General features: G+C 44.5%; 3 protein-coding genes across 3 annotated transcripts in view; all 3 read right to left on the bottom strand.

The window, feature by feature from the left end:
* Positions 1 to 4,642, bottom strand: part of LOC101426922 (protocadherin alpha-C2) — a 220,423-nt gene extending 215,781 nt beyond the window's left edge. Inside the window, exon 1 of the mRNA XM_058285749.2 lies at positions 2,156 to 4,642. Coding sequence (XP_058141732.1) covers positions 2,156 to 4,543 — 2,388 coding nt within the window. The 5' untranslated portion in view covers positions 4,544 to 4,642. The remainder of the gene's footprint in view (positions 1 to 2,155) is intronic.
* Positions 4,643 to 4,685: 43 nt separating this feature from the next.
* On the bottom strand, positions 4,686 to 14,483 carry LOC101440739 (protocadherin alpha-3). Its single transcript, XM_058285851.2, has one exon. The coding sequence runs from the start codon at positions 10,498 to 10,500 to the stop codon at positions 8,026 to 8,028; it is 2,475 nt and encodes an 824-aa protein (XP_058141834.1). The 5' UTR covers positions 10,501 to 14,483; the 3' UTR covers positions 4,686 to 8,025.
* On the bottom strand, positions 13,769 to 17,317 carry LOC101440307 (protocadherin alpha-2). Its single transcript, XM_058285865.1, has 2 exons — positions 14,805 to 17,317; positions 13,769 to 13,810 (listed from the first exon to the last, which is right to left on the bottom strand). The coding sequence occupies exons 1-2, from the start codon at positions 17,196 to 17,198 to the stop codon at positions 13,799 to 13,801; spliced, it is 2,406 nt and encodes an 801-aa protein (XP_058141848.1). The 5' UTR covers positions 17,199 to 17,317; the 3' UTR covers positions 13,769 to 13,798.
* Between the last annotated feature and the right edge of the window lie 2,072 nt (positions 17,318 to 19,389).

Here is a 19,389-nt window from a genome sequence, read left to right as displayed (position 1 = left end):
ATGGTGAAAAGGTTTAACATACATGTTCTTTGAGTCACAGAAAAGAAGGAGAGAAGAAAGAAAGCAGAAGAAGACAGACTTCTGGAATGTTTCCAAAACTGATTAAAGACATCGACCCACTGATTCAAGAAGCTTTAAAAACTGCAAGCACATAAAAACAAAGAAAACCAAAAATATGGCACATAATAGTAAAGCTATTGAAAATTTTAAGAAAAGCAATGGAAAATTATAAAATGCAGTCTTAAGAAGAAAAGACACACTACCTGAGCAATAAACTTGATAGCTATAGTTTCAAAAGAAGACTATAGAATGTCATCTTGAAAGGGGGGAGGGGGTGGATTTCCAATCTACAATTCAATACCCAGCAAAACTATTTCTCAAGCATGATGGTGAAATAAAGACATTTCCATACATACAAAAAAGTAGAGAATTCTCCAGCACACCCATACAACTAAATATTAAAGAATTTATTAAGAAAGAAATAATCCCATAAAGAAATACAAAATAAATGAGTGTTAACTACATAAAATAATGTATTGTGACTTTAGAATATGCAGATAATTGAAAGGCATACCATGAACAAAAGTAGGCAGGGGCAGGTAAATAGAATTACTGTTAAGGTCCTAGCATTGCATTGAAGTGGCAAAAGTATTAATTTAATTTATACTTTAAATTAAGGATGCTTGTTATAATCACTAGGAAATATATAGAATAGTATAAGAACGTATATTTAAAATTCATGGAAAGAAAATATGAAATAATTGGTACATATTCATTTGAAAGAAGACAAAAAGGAAAATGGACTTTTGAATGTCTAAGAAACATTCATAAAAATCTACACTAAAATTTCTAATTAATGACAAAATATTGAAAATTTGAATGTAGACCTAATGTGAACAATGAAACAAAAGATACTGCAGGGTATAATCTTCATGACATGAGTCAAGGAGGAAAGATAGATAAAGAGAACTTAAGTAAAATTAAGAATTTATGTTCATCAAAAGATACAATTTAATTCATGGGAAGAAAAGCCATGAAGTAGAAGAATATAAAACCAAGAATGGGGCGATGTGCAGAATATAAGTTTTTAAAAAGCAATAAGAAAAACACAAAGGAATAGAACAATAGACAGGAGATCTGAAGAGCTATTACAAAACTAGAATATTCAAGTGGACAATAATCATATAGAAAGTTGCTCAATATCATTTTAATTCAGGAAACATGAAGCCAAAATAAAATAAAAAACACAATCAAAATAAACAATCAATCAATAACACACTGCGCAAAGGAACTACCATGAAAAGAATCTGACAATGCCAAGTTTTGGAGATGATGTCGAGCAATACATCTCATGGACTGATGGCAGGAGTGCAAACAGGTGGAAACACATTGGAAAAATTGTTTGGCATTATCTACTAAGAATGAAGATAAACACATATTCTGTAATGCACTAACCCCACTCCTATATGGGCAACGAAAAAAATGTATACAAATATTTTGGTAGCATTATTCAAAATAGATATAAAAAGATGCAATTCAAACTCGCCTACAGTAGAATAACTATTAATAGCTCATAAAATATTGATAAAATAAGATACTAAAAAGGAAAGAGATTAAACACACTACAGCTATATATAACACTATGGATGATTTCCTGAAGAATGATGCGTGATAAAAATAGGGGGAATACACAAACAAATGAACTCAGAAACCATTTGTGCAATTCATTTCGATAAAGTTCAGGAAGCAGATTAAAATTAAGCGCAGTTATAAAGTCAAAGTGTGACTACATTGGAGGAAAAGGGGGAAAATAGATATAAAAGGTGCCAGGAGGGAGCTTCTGGAATGCAAGTAACAGAGGTTACTTATTTGTGTACGTTTTTGTATGTATTATCCTGCGTTTTCCAAAATGTTTTTACCATTGAAGTTAACCATAAACTAAGGTGTATAAATATGCAATGAATAATGAAGAATATAGAACAGTACATAATACCTATGTGTCCCTTAATTCCAAAAGATTTACGTTAAAATGTATTTATAACAGAAGGAAATAAATTTAACCCAGAGAATTTTGATGGGGGAGGGGGGATGAGTACTGGTAAAATATAAGAAATGAAAATACAGATTATTTTTAAAAACATATTTTAAAACTAACCTTAGGAAAGGAGTCCCCTGTAGTGTGCTGCTGGTCATCTTTGTCGCGAGAGTCAGGTAGGCTGGGGCTGAAGGCCATGAGGTCGGCCTTGGGCGGCCCCTCCCCAGAGCACACCCTCTGCCGCCTCTGCTGCGACGACGACCAGCTCCCCGCCGCGCTCGGGCACACCAGCGTGGGCTTCGCCGGCCCGCACGCGCCCCCTGCCGGCGGCGCCGAGCAGCGCAGCGCCGTGTACAGCAGCAGCGTGAGCACCAGCAGGCTGGACACGGCGCAGATGGCGACGATCAGGTACACGTTGACGTCCAGCAGCGCCGCCTCGGCGCCCGCCGCGCCCGCCGACGCCCGCGACGACGCCTTCAGCGCCTGGCCGCTCTCCACCAGCGACAGCAGCACGGTGGCCGTGGCCGCCAGCGCCGGCTCGCCATGGTCCTTCACCAGCACCAGCAGGCGCTGGCGCGGCGCGTCCGCCTCGTCCAGGGCGCGCGTCGTGCTCACCTCGCCCGTGTACAGCGCCACGCGGAACGCGCCGCGCGCGCCGCCCGCCGCCGCCTGCAGCTCGTACGACAGCCACGCGTTGTAGCCCGCGTCGGCGTCCACCGCGCGCACCTTCGCCACCACGTGGCCCGCGCCCACCGACCGCGGCACCAGCTCGCTCAGCGCGCCGCCCGCGCCGCCGGCCCCGGGCGGCAGCAGCAGCCGCGGCGCGTTGTCGTTCTCGTCCAGCACGAACACCTGCAGCGTCACGTTGCTGCCCAGCGGCGGGAAGCCCGCGTCGCGCGCGCTCACCTGGAACTGCAGCAGCTCCAGCTCCTCGCGGTCCAGCGGCTGCAGCGCGTACACCTTGCCGCTCTCCGCGTGCACCGACACGTAGCTCGACACGGCGCGCTCGCCCACCCTCCGCTCCACCAGCGAGTACGACACGCGCGCGTTCTCCTGCGCGTCCGCGTCGCGCGCCGACAGCGTGAAGATGTGGCAGCCCGGAGGGTTGTTCTCCTTCACGAACACCGTGTACTCGGGCTGCGCGAAGGCCGGCGCGTTGTCGTTCACGTCGGCCACCTCCACCGACACGCTGGCCGAGGCCCGCAGCGGGGGCGAGCCCCCGTCGCGCGCCGTCACCACCAGCTCGTAGGCCGACACGCTCTCGCGGTCCAGGGCGCTGTCCAGCACCAGCGAATAGTAGTTCTTGAAGGTGGACACCAGCTTGAAGGGGACGTGGGGCGTCAGGGTGCAGGTCACCTGCCCGTTGGCCCCGGAGTCGCGGTCAGACACGCTGATCAGGGCGATGACGGTGCCGAGTGGAGCGTCCTCTCTGACTGGAAGTGACAGAGACTTGAATTCCAGATGCGGGACATTATCATTGGTGTCTTCAACTTCCACCATAACAGTACAGTGGCCGGAGAGTGGGAGATGCCCCTTATCAACGCCCTCTACAAGAATTTCATAGGATTTGCTTTCTTCAAAATCGATATATCCTTTTACCATAATTTCACCAGTAATAGGATCTATGTGGAACTTGGATTTCACATTTGGTGAAATATCAGATGAGAATGAATAAGTAATGTCTGCATTCAAGCCTTCGTCTAAATCGGAGGCATTAAGCTTAATTACTGCCGTTCCGTTAGGAACATTTTCTGGTAACTTCACCGTGTAGAGTGTTCTGTCGAAAGCCGGGGCGTTGTCATTGGCGTCCAGAACTGTGATGAGTAACTGGACGCTGCCAGTGAGCTCGGGTTTGCCCCCATCAGTGGCCGTGAGCAGTAAAAAAATCTCCGGAGTTTCTTCCCTGTCTAAGGGCTTCCTTAGTACAAGCCCAAGACGTTTTACCCGCTCGTCATCGAATGATTTTTCCAGCGAAAAGTATTCACTGGGGCTTAGTCTGTAAGTCAGCATAGCATTGGGCCCGACATCTGCATCCCACGCGCCCTCTAGCGGAAAGCGAGAGTCAGGCGGCCTGGATTCCGCTATGAACAGTTTCTTTTGTGTGGCTGGGAACACCGGCGGGTTGTCGTTAACGTCCCTCACCTCCACCTCCACGTGGAAAACCTGCAGCGGCCTGTCCACCATCACCTCCAGGTGGATGCCGCACTCCGCGCTCCGCCCGCACAGCTCCTCGCGGTCGATCCGGGAATTCACAAACAGAATGCCGTTCTGCAGGTTCACCTCCAGAAGGTCCCCGCGGCTCCTGGACGCCACCCGGAACAGGCGCGGCACCAGCTCCGCCAGCTCCAGCCCCAGGTCCTGCGCGACGCGGCCCACGAAGGTGCCGTGTTTGGCCTCCTCGGGGACGGAGTAGTGGAGCTGGCCGCTCGCCGCCGCCCAGGCTGCGAGGAGCAGGAGCGCGAGCGGCAGGCGCCGGGATCCTGGGCAGCTTCCCTTGAAAAACTCCATCTCAAGCAATCAGAGCTTTGTTCTGATTAAGGAATATCGCGTGAAAGTCTAGAGAACTCTTCCGACCGACCGTCCTCCATTTTCCAGCGTTCAGATGCTATGTGCTGCTCTTCCAGTAAGAATAAATAGAAGAGGTATTTTTTTTCTTTCTTTCCTGTGTCAGATCTATTTTACAGTACAGAGCGACATCATGTGGCTCCAAACCGTAAGTATCAGCTCCAGAAATCCATTCTCTACTATACAAAGTCTTATATTACTTTTTCAGCTTTTCCACGTATATTTATAGTCTTTGGGGTCTTTTGTGCTACTAAGGTACATTTGAAGCCACTAATTGTTTTATCCAGGATCAGCTTTACTACAGTGGAAATCTTTCTTTCACCCCAGTTGTATGAATTTGCAGAAATCCAGCTGTGGTTAGTATACATTTTATAAACATAAAATTACTTGTAAACTAATGTTTGGGAAAATTCATGACAAACATATTCCTTCTGTTACTAAGAATGCCAGAAGTTGCTACTAAGGATGACACCTTCTTCATTTCGGAGTTTGTATTCCAGTGTGGACAAATTGAGGGAACCAATCATTAGGGAACTTCTGATCCCAGTAATAAGCCATTAAAAAGAAATTTGCAAATGTTTTTAGAAGGAAATTTTAAAAACCCATCAGCCTTTAATTGAATATCTTCTTTACTGTCATCTGTGTTGGAAATGTAAGGAGGTTTTGACAAGGAAGTAGGAAGTTGTAGTAAATAGCTTGTGTGGAAAAGTATAGTGAATCATTTTCTTTGCCAGAACCAATTCAACACCCATGAGCAAGGCTGCTATTCTATTTTGTCTCTTAAATGCCTTCTGGTTTATTTGTACCTGCCTGTTCTCTGTTTCTAATATGCTTAAACTTCCATTTTGTCCTGAAATGTTCACATATTTTATCAAACTGAATAAATTCCTGCTTCGAAGACGTTTTTGCGCTAAACATACTCATTACACCTTCATTTCCAAACTTCATAAAGCAATGCCCCCCATTTTATATCCTTTTAAAACTTTCCTGACCATAAAGACTTTTGTGATCAAGCCAACAGAGCAGACATCTTTTATCTTTCTTATATGCTATGCTCCCTGATTCAATCACCAGGAGTATTTGTTACATTCATTTCTCTTTTGTAGACATTTGGGGGTATGTGTATATATATGTACGTATGCATAATCCTCCTGGTTTGAAATATGAATTTTAAGAAAATAATTGTGTCTTACTACTTTGATAGCCAGGGGTACTTCCCTAATATTTGATGACTTCATCCAATAGACATTATGCCGATTAACTTCAACTGCCTAACAAAATGCATTTAAGTTTGCCATAGGGACGAATTATGCCACTGCTAGTCCTGACCCCACTCAAGATTAATGACACATTTGAGCAACTTTTCCAAAAGCTCAAGAGAAGAGATGTTCCCAAGACACCTAAAATCTCAGGAAAACATGATGCCTCAGTAGCCTCTATAATTTTTTTAGAGAAAAAAATGATTTTCCTTAGTCATTGCTCTGATTAAGATATATTTCAATTTCCACATTGCAATACTGGGCTTAGCTTAATTTTCATTCTAGTTCAAGAAGGTCAATGGGAAATGAAGAATTCCCTATAAATAGAGAAAAATACATTCTCCTGATATAAAAAAAATTAATATAAAGGGACATAATATTGTCCATTTTCAAACTTTCTTTGCTTTTATGGTGATAAGCCTCTTTCCCCCTTGTCTACTAAGATGAATAAAAAATCTAGTGAAAATAGCTTTAGGTTCTCTCGCCCAAAAAGTGCCACACTATTTAAAAATACAAATTTCTGACAGAACATAAATTAGACTATATTTACTGTTTGGGGACCCAAACTGTAAATTTGTACAAAATGATGAAAGATGTCAAACACATTTGAAGAAAGTGGCAAGGACTTCCTATCCATTCATTTTATTTCATAAAAATAATTTAATGCTAGAGAAGGGTTTGCAATAGAATGGAAAAGAATATTTATTTGATGCTTATTCAATATTCACTTGGCAGAGCAGCAATACATCTCCAAGGAGAAAAAACTCAAAATTCTTCAAGATGTATTATTAGTCTCATTAGTCAAGAATTTCAAGAGGAGAAATGGACTTGGAGACCACAATATTCATACTCTAGGAGACGAGGACTTTGGATGACATTATTTACAAGAAGATGATAATGAAACCTGATAAAATAGTTAACTGAGGATGGACATGCTGTAGCTAAAACTTGATGGCAAGGGGGTTGCACAGGATAGTGCCAGAAACTAAAGTGGGGAAAGGGAAAATGAGGAGAAGTATCTTCTATTTCATATGTCTGACTCGTGACCAGGTCCTTGAGTGTTAACCAGGCTTCAGCTGGTTACTAATTCTCTTCAGTGGCAAAGAAACAGGGATGGAAATCCAACTGATTGCTAACTACATGGAGGGATAACTAAAAATGAATAACTAAATGGAGTAATGACTGGAAAGTAGTCTCAGGTCAATTTTATTTGGTACCAGTTATTTAGAGCTTTGGACTTACTGCACAGCACACATTAACAGAAAGGGTGGTATTTAAAGGAAGGCCACCACTAATGATATTGATTTATCAAAATCATTTGACATAAGGATCATTAATATTATATGCAAAATAGGTTAATGATTAATAAGTTTTGCTAGCAGGCTGTGTTTTAAAATTAGTATTTACAATATTATTCTCAACAAAATATTCAGATTGAAAATAATTCTTTACAAGTGTAATAATATTCTTAATAGGAAGAATATCCTCTAAATGATGATATTCTAAAGGGAGTATTAAATTTTTACTTCTTACGGATTTTGAAGGCTTACTAATAAATATAATGAGTAACTGAAGATGGAAAAGACAAAATTGTTTAAAAAATTATTGTTTATTTTGTTACCCAATTGGGAAATGAAGTGACAGTAAGTAGTATCACCGGATAGGAGCACAAGATCTAAAACAAATCACATTAAAGCAGAAAGGAGGGACTGAGCCTCAAAAATGAATGAGAGAGTGAAAGGGCTTCATAAAAGAAAATTGGTTTAGTAATATTTGATACTGAAAATGTGAAAGCATAATAAAAAAGAGTGTTGCACATTTAGTGTGAACTCATCAAATAAGCCAATGATATCTGGACTAACGTCTAGTAGGAAGTCCAAATGAAAAGTGGCAAAAAACAATTGCATCACTGACACCACAAACTGGAGACAAATTCACTAAATGATGAATTCACTGAGGAAAAAATAATTAGTTTTGACCTCAAACCTTTGACAATAAAATAATATTACCACAACTGCTACTAATAACAACAAAACCACAAGTGTGCAACTCACTACTTATTGTTGCCTCGGTTCAAGGCAAGAGTCACAAGAAATGCAAAGATATTTTAACCACAGTCTCCAAGTAGAAAATCTAATTACTGAAAACAAAAGAGTAACGTAACTATTAAGATGCTGACAAAGGAGTGGAAATATTAGGGAATAAAAAATGGAAATAATTATTATAGCATACGAAGTTACTCACTTTGGCGGAAAGATCAACGTCCACATTCAGCTGCTCATCTGGATCCCGGCCAACTGGACATGGCGGAAGGCTGGGGCTGAAGGCCATGAGGTCGGCCTTGGGCGGCCCCTCCCCAGAGCACACCCTCGGCCGCCTCTGCTGCGACGACGACCAGCTCCCGCCCGCGCTCGGGCACACCAGCGTGGGCTTCGCCGGCCCGCACGCGCCCCCTGCCGGCGGCGCCGAGCAGCGCAGCGCCGTGTACAGCAGCAGCGTGAGCACCAGCAGGCTGGACACGGCGCAGATGGCGACGATCAGGTACACGTTGACGTCCAGCAGCGCCGCCTCGGCGCCCGCCGCGCCCGCCGACGCCCGCGACGACGCCTTCAGCGCCTGGCCGCTCTCCACCAGCGACAGCAGCACGGTGGCCGTGGCCGCCAGCGCCGGCTCGCCGTGGTCCTTCACCAGCACCAGCAGGCGCTGGCGCGGCGCGTCCGCCTCGTCCAGGGCGCGCGTCGTGCTCACCTCGCCCGTGTACAGCGCCACGCGGAACGCGCCGCGCGCGCCGCCCGCCGCCGCCTGCAGCTCGTACGACAGCCACGCGTTGTAGCCCGCGTCGGCGTCCACCGCGCGCACCTTCGCCACCACGTGGCCCGCGCCCACCGACCGCGGCACCAGCTCGCTCAGCGCGCCGCCCGCGCCGCCGGCCCCGGGCGGCAGCAGCAGCCGCGGCGCGTTGTCGTTCTCGTCCAGCACGAACACCTGCAGCGTCACGTTGCTGCCCAGCGGCGGGAAGCCCGCGTCGCGCGCGCTCACCTGGAACTGCAGCAGCTCCAGCTCCTCGCGGTCCAGCGGCTGCAGCGCGTACACCTTGCCGCTCTCCGCGTGCACCGACACGTAGCTCGACACGGCGCGCTCGCCCACCCTCCGCTCCACCAGCGAGTACGACACGCGCGCGTTCTCCTGCGCGTCCGCGTCGCGCGCCGACAGCGTGAAGATGTGGCAGCCCGGAGGGTTGTTCTCCTTCACGAACACCGTGTACTCGGGCTGCGCGAAGGCCGGCGCGTTGTCGTTCACGTCGGCCACCTCCACCGACACGCTGGCCGAGGCCCACAGCGGGGGCGAGCCCCCGTCGCGCGCTGTCACCACCAGCTCGTAGGCCGACACGCTCTCGCGGTCCAGGGCGCTGTCCAGCACCAGCGAATAGTAGTTCTTGAAGGTGGACACCAGCTTGAAGGGGACGTGGGGCGTCAGGGTGCAGGTCACCTGCCCGTTGGCCCCGGAGTCGCGATCGGACACGCTGATCAGGGCGATTACCGTGCCATATGGAGCGTCTTCTGAAACAGGTAGTGATAATGATTTGATAACTAACTCGGGTACATTGTCATTGATGTCCACAATTTCCACTAGAACTGTGCAGTGACCTTCCATTGGGGGAGTTCCTTTATCTGTTGCTTCTACCTGGATTTCATACGATTTGGTTTCCTCGAAATCTATGTTTCCCTTTACACTGATGTATCCATTGACGGGGTCTAGATGGAATTTGGAGAGTATATCTGCTGATATGTCTGTGTTGAAAGAATAGACAATGTCCTTATTTGCTCCTTCATCCAAATCAGAGGCGTTCACAATTACTGCTAGGGTACCGTTTGGTGCATTTTCCAGTAATCTGACTTTGTAGATCGTCTGCTCAAACGTTGGGGCGTTGTCGTTTACATCCAGCACAGTGATCTTCAGTTGAGTCGTGCCAGTGAGCTCTGGTTTCCCACCGTCAACCGCCGTTATTAGTAAATGATGCTCGGGCATTTCCTCTCGATTCAAGAGTGTTTTCAACACAAGTCCAAGGGATTTTATTTCCTCATCATTTCTTTTAACATCCAAGGTAAAATACTCATTGGAGTTAAGACCGTAGGTCAACAGAGAATTCGTTCCAATATCTGCGTCAGACGCGCCCTCTAGCGGAAAGCGGGAGCCAGGGGACCTGGATTCGGAAATAAACAGATTTTTGATTGCTGTTGGAAAAACCGGCGGGTTGTCGTTAACGTCCTTCACCTCCACCTCCACGTGGAAAACCTGCAGCGGCCTGTCCACGATCACCTCCAGGTGGATGCCGCACTCCGCGCTCCGCCCGCACAGCTCCTCGCGGTCGATCCGGGAATTCACAAACAGAATGCCGTTCTGCAGGTTCACCTCCAGAAGGTCCCCGCGGCTCTTGGACGCCACCCGGAACAGACGTGGCACCAGCTCCGCCAGCTCCAGCCCCAGGTCCTGCGCGATGCGGCCCACGAAGGTGCCGTGTTTGGCCTCCTCAGGGACGGAGTAGTGGAGCTGGCCGCTCGCCGCCGCCCAGGCTGCGAGGAGCAGGAGCGCGAGCGGCAGAGGTGGGGCTCCCGGGTCTTCTCGCCAAGAAAGCACCATTGCAAGTTTTTCCGAAATATTGGATCGCTCTTACATTGATTCAAAATCAAAGAAGTAATTTGATCTCCTTATTCTTCATTTCTTAAATCTCCTTACCGTACCCGTATTTCAGAGATGGTGACGAAAAGCAGCATCTGAGTGCGCAGTGCACCCTGTATTTCTTTTGTGGATAAAGACCTTGTGGTGGACAGCGACATCAAGTGGCTAAATGTGTAAGTATTAAATAATGTCTATCTTCATTTCCTTATATTCCCTTTTAACTTTCCCAAAATTTCAATTTTCAGGAGTTAATTCCTCTGCACATTCCTCGAAGTCTTTATATTTTATAAAAATATCCACAGAACTTTTATATTAATTCAGTACTTTCCATTATGCCATTTCATAAGACAGTACAATATTGACCTTGATTACTGTTATAACAGCAGTGGACAACTTTTGGATATGTTTCCTATATGAATGGCACTGTTCTCTTTCTTATAATGTGATTTTCCTGTGGAATTCTCAAAACAATCCCCTGATGTGGGTAATAACTTTATTCACTTTTTAGAAAGAAGGAAATGAAAACATATAGAATCAAAAGATATTAACTGGAGGTGCTGGTGAGATCTCAGTCTAACTTGAGGTGCCTTATTTTAACCACTTTATCTCCCAGGCCACATTTTATAGAAAAATAAGATCTTTGAGATATATGACCATGGAAACATCTAGACAATGAAATATTCATAAAGTGTGCATATTTATACTTTTATATTATTATGGCAATTGTCAATTTACAAAATGTGTTCAATAACTCCTCTGTCCTTTATTCAAGGACTGTATCTTGATTAGCTGTCATACCTGCTATTTATATCAAGATATCAGAAGTTAGTTTTTCACAGTACAGTTCTATTGTAGAATTGTTTTATGCTGCATAACAATACTGTGTACTTTGAATATTTGTTATATTCATGTTGCACCAAACAAAAATATATTAATGTTTCCACACCATTTATACTTTTCAATGTACTTTTGTGTTCTGACATGTTCACATATGAAATAATTGTGTGTTTTAATTATCTCCATTTTGGATGAATTTCTGGATTCTGGTTTCTTTAGAAGTTGTTACTTGAAAGAATTGGTGATTTAACCAATTAATGAAGAGAGAAAAGTAACTTTGAAAACATAGGTACCCAATATATATAAGACTAAGCAGTGAAATATTCTAAAGAACTCTGTGAATTCAGTGAGAGGAATGAGCTTTCTGAGCTTCTGGATGTTGGACAGAGAAAATTCATGGAAAGAGTTTGTAATTAAGGAGCTAAGAGAACGGTCAAAACAAATGATCCAATTTCGCCTATAGCCAAACATCTTTTTAAAATGAAATAAAATATGTGACCTAAGCATTGGAAGAAAAGTTTTTATACCATTTTTTCTCTGTATTCACTGAGTGCAGGCCAGGATTGCATCTTACTCATATTTTATTTTCCATATTTAAAGTAGAGTAAAATATAATTTTGTTTTAATGAATGTTTTAATAAATATTTTAAATAGACTTTCTCAAGTAAGCATAGAGGGAGAATTTACATTAATGATGTTTGTTAATATCAAACTTTAATAATTCCTTATTGATTCTAATTTAATAGTTAATGAAGAAGTAAGTAAACATAAGAATTATTTCTGAAAAATAAATGACTCTGGGAAATAATTACAGTCATCAATATGCCAGTTACTACTTTGATGAATTTTGAAAGGTGGCAGCTATTTTGAAAATAAGAGATAAAATTAAAACTTTAAAACATCATAGACTTCATAGTCATGATATGCCTTTGACAACTTGTTTTAATACTGTGCATTTTATGACATTTAAGTTATACTAATGACAAAATGAAATGTCACAACAGAGCAGATTCTATAATCATCAGAAGATAAAATTTTTAAAGGAACTATGAATTTAGAAGATTGAACCAATGTGTGGATAAGGTATCAGTGAGTAGTTTCCTCTCTTACCAAGATATCCACTTAGGCAACTTAATAAAAGTGTAAATAATTAATAAGAAGGGAGCTGATATGGCTCAGTGGTTGAACATTGGCTTCCCACATATGAGGTCTCAGGTTCAATCACCAGTCCCGGTACCTCAAAATAAAGGAAAAATTTTTTTAATTAATAAGAAACCAGTAAGAATTTATAGAGCAATAGATTGTGACTCCTGGGGATCTGGGCACTCCTGGACATAGTATTTACCTGTAGTAGAAATGTAATGGCCAGGCTTCCAGTAGTATAAATTCTACCTGAGCATTCATACATTCTGCACAGAAAACCTAGGGAGATATTGAGTAGCTATGACACTTTAGACGGGGTGGCTCCTCCCAAGAAAGAGCTTTTTCTTCACTTATCTAAGCCATTTTTTTTTTCTGTGTGCAGTCTCAGTTGAAATTTTCTGATTGACCAGAAAATATGTACACTGTGTTCTAAGATGTATTCATTTGGAGGAGCCAAGAGGTTTCCTGTAGAAACAGACTATTCTTAATGGAGTTCAAAATTGTTCTGACCTACCTGTGAAAAGGCTGAGGCTAACATCACACTGAGTGGAACTCATTTCTATTATTCATTAATATTCACATATATTTTGGGGCAAAAAGCAAATAAATAAGAACCAATTCAGGAGAAGACTTTTATTCTGTTATTTCATCCTGACACATATTCCTTTGATTGAAAAAGTAAATTCCTTTCCAAGTGTAACTTTTACCTGGCAACTTTAGTGTTTTAATTACCCAAAAAACAAGTTTCAAATAAAAATGTTGTCTTCAAATACCAGTCTTCATCTTTTCGAAAAACTCCAGCCTCACCTGGAATATAGATAATGCCAGGTGAAAATTAGTGAACCTACATGATCATGGAAAATGTTACCCTAGCTCTAGAGAAAGATGCCAGAAGAAAGAGATCAATCTCCACACAGTGTGAGACCAACAAAGTGTGAAGCCCAATGATGATAATGGAAGGATGACTAATCCACTCACTCACACAATGTCTCTAGGTTATTGTGCTCTACCTTGGAAGAAGAAAAGTCCAAACACCTGGCTAAACCACAAAGTGATTTTAAAATGTTAAGATTTTTTAAAAAATTAAACAAAATTGACAGGGCCTCTTTCATCAGTAAACTCTCTAATGTACCATAAAACTCCAAAGATTTTCAAGTGTAAAATCTTAATTCCAAATAACAGATTATTTTAATAATAAAAAACAAACCCAGGATTAGCTATTATTAAGTGCTGTCACGTGTTGTACTGACCTATGAGAGAATTATGGGAGTCCTGGCATTCATTCAAGCTCCTATTAAAAACAAGGAAAATAAATACTTTACTAACTTTTGCATAAATAGTAAAGACAAATGAATTCAAGATTCAAAGAATAATCAAGGAAATATCCAGAATCTATAACACATATTCCAAACATATCCTGCCAGAATGGATGGATGATGTAAACCGGAAATACGTATGTAGCAGTTTGATATAATTGATGAATTCCAAAAAGAAATATTGGATTATGCTTGTAATCTGATCTGTACCTGGGCATGATTGAGTTTTGATTACGGTGTTGCATCCCCACCCCTTGGTGAGTGGGGACTCACAGATAAAAGGCATGGGGAAGAACAGAGTTGGGGATTTCTGATGTTAGAGTTTGACGCTGAAGACCTGGGAAGTCAGCACGCAGAGGAAAGAGAAGCCAGGCCCAGGAAGAAAGGAGCCTTGAACCAGAGAAAAGCAAGACCCTGGTACATAGGAACCCAGGAAGCCTGAACCCTCGTGCGAGTCGGCAGCCATCTTGCTCCAAATAGACTCTGGTGAGGGAAGTAACTTATGCTTTATGGCCTGGTATCTGTAAGCCCCTACCCCAAATAAATACCCTTATTAACGCCCAGCAGATTTCTGGTAATTTACATCAGCCCCCACTTTGACTAATAGAATGTATTATGTAATCGTATTATTAAATTTTTCCCCTAAGTAATAAATTAAGAGATATGTATGCGTTATATTAAATTTTCAAATGTTGCTTACATATTATAAACCCTTCAAATTTCTATTTCAAAAATTTAATTATGAAAAAGGTAATTGGAGCAGAATATGACATAAACGTAAAAATAAGGAAAGGATTTCAGTAAACTCTTCTCAATGGAAGAAATTGACCTCTAATTCATTCTCCATATAACACGGGAGTATAATGATATAAAATAAAGCAGAGCTATAAATCTAAATAATAAATCGATATCATAAAAAATAAAGGAAATAAAAGTTCTAGAATTGGCAGGAAAAAATTAAAGGACTACCTTTCCAAAGTGCTCTGATTCTGGGCGCTGTTGTCTTTCTTCCACGGTGTCTGGACCCTGAGGTAGGCTGGGGCTGAAGGCCATGAGGTCGGCCTTGGGCGGCCCCTCCCCAGAGCACACCCTCGGCCGCCTCTGCTGCGACGACGACCAGCTCCCCGCCGCGCTCGGGCACACCAGCGTGGGCTTCGCCGGCCCGCACGCGCCCCCTGCCGGCGGCGCCGAGCAGCGCAGCGCCGTGTACAGCAGCAGCGTGAGCACCAGCAGGCTGGACACGGCGCAGATGGCGACGATCAGGTACACGTTGACGTCCAGCAGCGCCGCCTCGGCGCCCGCCGCGCCCGCCGACGCCCGCGACGACGCCTTCAGCGCCTGGCCGCTCTCCACCAGCGACAGCAGCACGGTGGCCGTGGCCGCCAGCGCCGGCTCGCCGTGGTCCTTCACCAGCACCAGCAGGCGCTGGCGCGGCGCGTCCGCCTCGTCCAGGGCGCGCGTCGTGCTCACCTCGCCCGTGTACAGCGCCACGCGGAACGCGCCGCGCGCGCCGCCCGCCGCCGCCTGCAGCTCGTACGACAGCCACGCGTTGTAGCCCGCGTCGGCGTCCACCGCGCGCACCTTCGCCACCACGTGGCCCGCGCCCACCGACCGCGGCACCAGCTCGCTCAGCGCGCCGCCCGCGCCGCCGGCCCCGGGCGGCAGCAGCAGCCGCGGCGCGTTGTCGTTCTCGTCCAGCACGAACACCTGCAGCGTCACGTTGCTGCCCAGCGGCGGGAAGCCCGCGTCGCGCGCGCTCACCTGGAACTGCAGCAGCTCCAGCTCCTCGCGGTCCAGCGGCTGCAGCGCGTACACCTTGCCGCTCTCCGCGTGCACCGACACGTAGCTCGACACGGCGCGCTCGCCCACCCTCCGCTCCACCAGCGAGTACGACACGCGCGCGTTCTCCTGCGCGTCCGCGTCGCGCGCCGACAGCGTGAAGATGTGGCAGCCCGGAGGGTTGTTCTCCTTCACGAACACCGTGTACTCGGGCTGCGCGAAGGCCGGCGCGTTGTCGTTCACGTCGGCCACCTCCACCGACACGCTGGCCGAGGCCCACAGCGGGGGCGAGCCCCCGTCGCGCGCTGTCACCACCAGCTCGTAGGCCGACACGCTCTCGCGGTCCAGGGCGCTGTCCAGCACCAGCGAATAGTAGTTCTTGAAGGTGGACACCAGCTTGAAGGGGACGTGGGGCGTCAGGGTGCAGGTCACCTGCCCGTTGGCCCCGGAGTCGCGGTCGGACACGCTGATCAGGGCGATAGCTGTGCCCAGGGGCGCATCTTCCCGGATGGGGAGTGCGAGAGACTTTATCAACACTTCTGGTGTGTTATCATTGACGTCCACGAGTTTTACTGAAATCTTACAGTGACCGGACATTGATGGACTTCCTTTGTCAGATGCAATGACTTGAATCTCATAGGATTTTTTTTCTTCATAATCTAATTGCCCTATGATTCTCATTTCCCCTGAGCTAGAATCTATTTTGAATTTGGCCTGTATAGAGGAGGGCACATCATTACTGAGTGCATACACAATCTCACTGTTTGATCCTTCATCTGCATCAGAAGCATTTAGTTTAACCACTAAGGTTCCATTTGCGATGTTCTCTAACAATTGTACTTTGTAAACTGATTGGTCAAAATTAGGTTCGTTGTCATTCACATCTAATATCCTAATAAGAATTTGAACCGTGCCTGTGAGTTCAGGTTTGCCCCCATCCGTAGCCACCAGTAACAAATTAACCTCTGCAGTTTCCTCTCTGTCCAGAGATTTCCTCAGCACAAGAGACAATGATTGGCTTAGTTCATCATTTGACTGTATGTCTAAAAAGAAAAACTCACTGGAGCTGAGCTTGTAGGACAGGAGAGCATTTACTCCTATGTCTGCATCAGATGCTCCCTCTAGAGGAAACCGAGAGTCAAGAGGCCGAGATTCGGAAAACCGGAGAGTCTTCACTGTCATTGGAAATACCGGCGGGTTGTCGTTAACGTCCCTCACCTCCACCTCCACGTGGAAAACCTGCAGCGGCCTGTCCACCATCACCTCCAGGTGGATGCCGCACTCCGCGCTCCGCCCGCACAGCTCCTCGCGGTCGATCCGGGAATTCACAAACAGAATGCCGTTCTGCAGGTTCACCTCCAGAAGGTCCCCGCGGCTCCTGGACGCCACCCGGAACAGGCGCGGCACCAGCTCCGCCAGCTCCAGCCCCAGGTCCTGCGCGACGCGGCCCACGAAGGTGCCGTGTTTGGCCTCCTCGGGGACGGAGTAGTGGAGCTGGCCGCTCGCCGCCGCCCAGGCTGCGAGGAGCAGGAGCGCGAGCGGCAGGCGCCGGACTTCCCGGCTCCCTCTCAGAGAAAACACCATTACCAGTACTCAGTGAGTTGATCAAATTAGAAAAACATATTTTTCAAAAGTATAAACACCGTCTTCTATTCTTCGCTCTAGTCCTGCTGCTTCTCTTTGTTCTATTTCTCTCGTGTCACGGTGGGCATCGGGTATTTTTCGTTTCTTAGAGAACACTCTGCGGTAGACAGCGACATCATGTGGCTAAAAAGTAGGCTCTACGGTTTATCTTGTAGATGTAAAACCAGACAATTTTCTGGTCTATGGTTACTCATTCCTTCCATCATGGAAACAGTATCTATTTTTAATCTCTGAAATATTTTTTCTCATCATTTCTTCAAACGAAGTACATATGAATCAAAGGGTATTGTCAAGCTAATTGAAGATATATTAATGTATACCTTTGTTGGTTTTTTTGGTGATTTAATTGTTCGCAGATGTTTGGAAATTAATAATTAATTTGTTCCTCATTTGGATAGCATACAGTTAATTTAAGTTTTTTTCTAATATATTTAGATTTTGATGCAAGAACAATACAATTGCTCTCCTTTTATAATGCTTAAGAATGGCCTGTTTCATTAATTCTTAGCTGCCCCTTTACACAAAATATGTACCCTTACCCTTTACAAAAAAATATGAAAATAGAGTAAGGATAATATGAGGATGAAATAGGATCATATCTAGGGGTGGGGTCGTGAACAAAATGCATATAAAAAGTCATTTTCAATTACACAAGTAGGTCACAAGTTTTGTTTTTAGCTTTCTAGAGAAAGAGGAAAACAAAATTAACGCAAGATTCGGTGTCCATAAAAGAAAAGCAAAATCCTTGCTCAAGAGAACCAGCTTTTCTTGGTACTGGAACAAATAATTTCTCCTTTAAATCCAATACCTTATTTGCAGTACCTATTCACATCACCTATGGAAGTGTATGTCTATATCAGTAGTACATTAATAATGAGTACACTGACAGACAAAAAAAACAGAGGATCATTTATTGACTTATATATGGAAATGGGTAATGATTTACTGGTTTCAGGCAAAGCTGCATCTAGACACCTTAATTATGCCATAAGGAAAAATACCTCCTTGTCTACAATTTCTTTTTTCTATGTTAACCTTATTCTTAGATAGACTTTTTCCATATGTTGGCAAAATAGCCAAAGCAGTTTTTAGGCCTACATATTGTGGTTTAGCAACTTTCAACAGAAAGAAATTGTCTTTTTCCTAATAGCCCAGTAAAAATCCTATGTATCACTTCATTCGACCAAATGAAACCAAGTTTCCACATCACATTGGATAGATATGGTTCACTTGTTCACACCAGGAAGTAGAATCAGACCTGTCAAAGCTACGTGGACTGAGAATGGGGAGGTTGGTTCTTGTGGAGGTCAGTGCAAGGCCTCCCTGGATTCCCTACATTCACCCGGTGCTTACACTGACTGCACATAGTTCCAGGCTGTCCATTACCTCATTATGTAGTTGCAGAGCAGCTACACATGTGTGATATCTGGTAATTTATATACATATATACGTAACCAGTGGCCAATACAACAAAATGTCACTGTTGACACATTACGGAATTATACACAAAATCCAGATGTTAGATCCAGGAAAAACAGCTTGCTTGAGGCAGTTTTCGCAATGACATAAGGTAATTATGCTGAGTTTTCAGGATGACATGTTCAGGAGTATAAGCAACATTTTGTGCTGCTTTCAGAGTTTCTGAGGACCTAGAATATCTCCCTCTGCCTTCAGAGGAAACACGAACATATATCCTCCAAAGGCGAAAGGAGACTGAGAAGCCAAGCTCAACAAATTAGTCCCCCAGCTTGACATCTCTTAGTATCCATTGCTAAACTTGTACACTTTGCATCTATGAAAACAAACTGTCAGTTCCAAGGCCCATGTGTCTGACCAACCATTATTGCAAAACCTTCAACAGAACTACTACAAAGCTCCAAATAAAAATAAAAATTTTCTGGTTATAAGAAAGGGGAGAAGGAGATGCCAGGCAAGAAAAAAGAAGAGGTACTTATTCATTTTAATTTGTTTAGTACTTTTCTTCTTCTGCCTTTTATATATAAGAAGAAATCACAATATGGTCATTTTCTTCCATTGACTCTGTTATCTACTCTACTAAATGGCAAGATGCCTTCATAAAAATGTCAGTGATAATGTTCTCTTGTCAGTTGTATTACCTGTCCTGCAAGTA

The sequence above is a fragment of the Dasypus novemcinctus genome, chromosome 2, assembly GCF_030445035.2.
Source record: "Dasypus novemcinctus isolate mDasNov1 chromosome 2, mDasNov1.1.hap2, whole genome shotgun sequence".
NCBI classification, from domain to species: domain Eukaryota; kingdom Metazoa; phylum Chordata; class Mammalia; order Cingulata; family Dasypodidae; genus Dasypus; species Dasypus novemcinctus.
The sequence above is the reverse complement of the archived record's forward strand: the minus strand, read 5'-3'. Positions and strand labels throughout refer to the sequence as shown.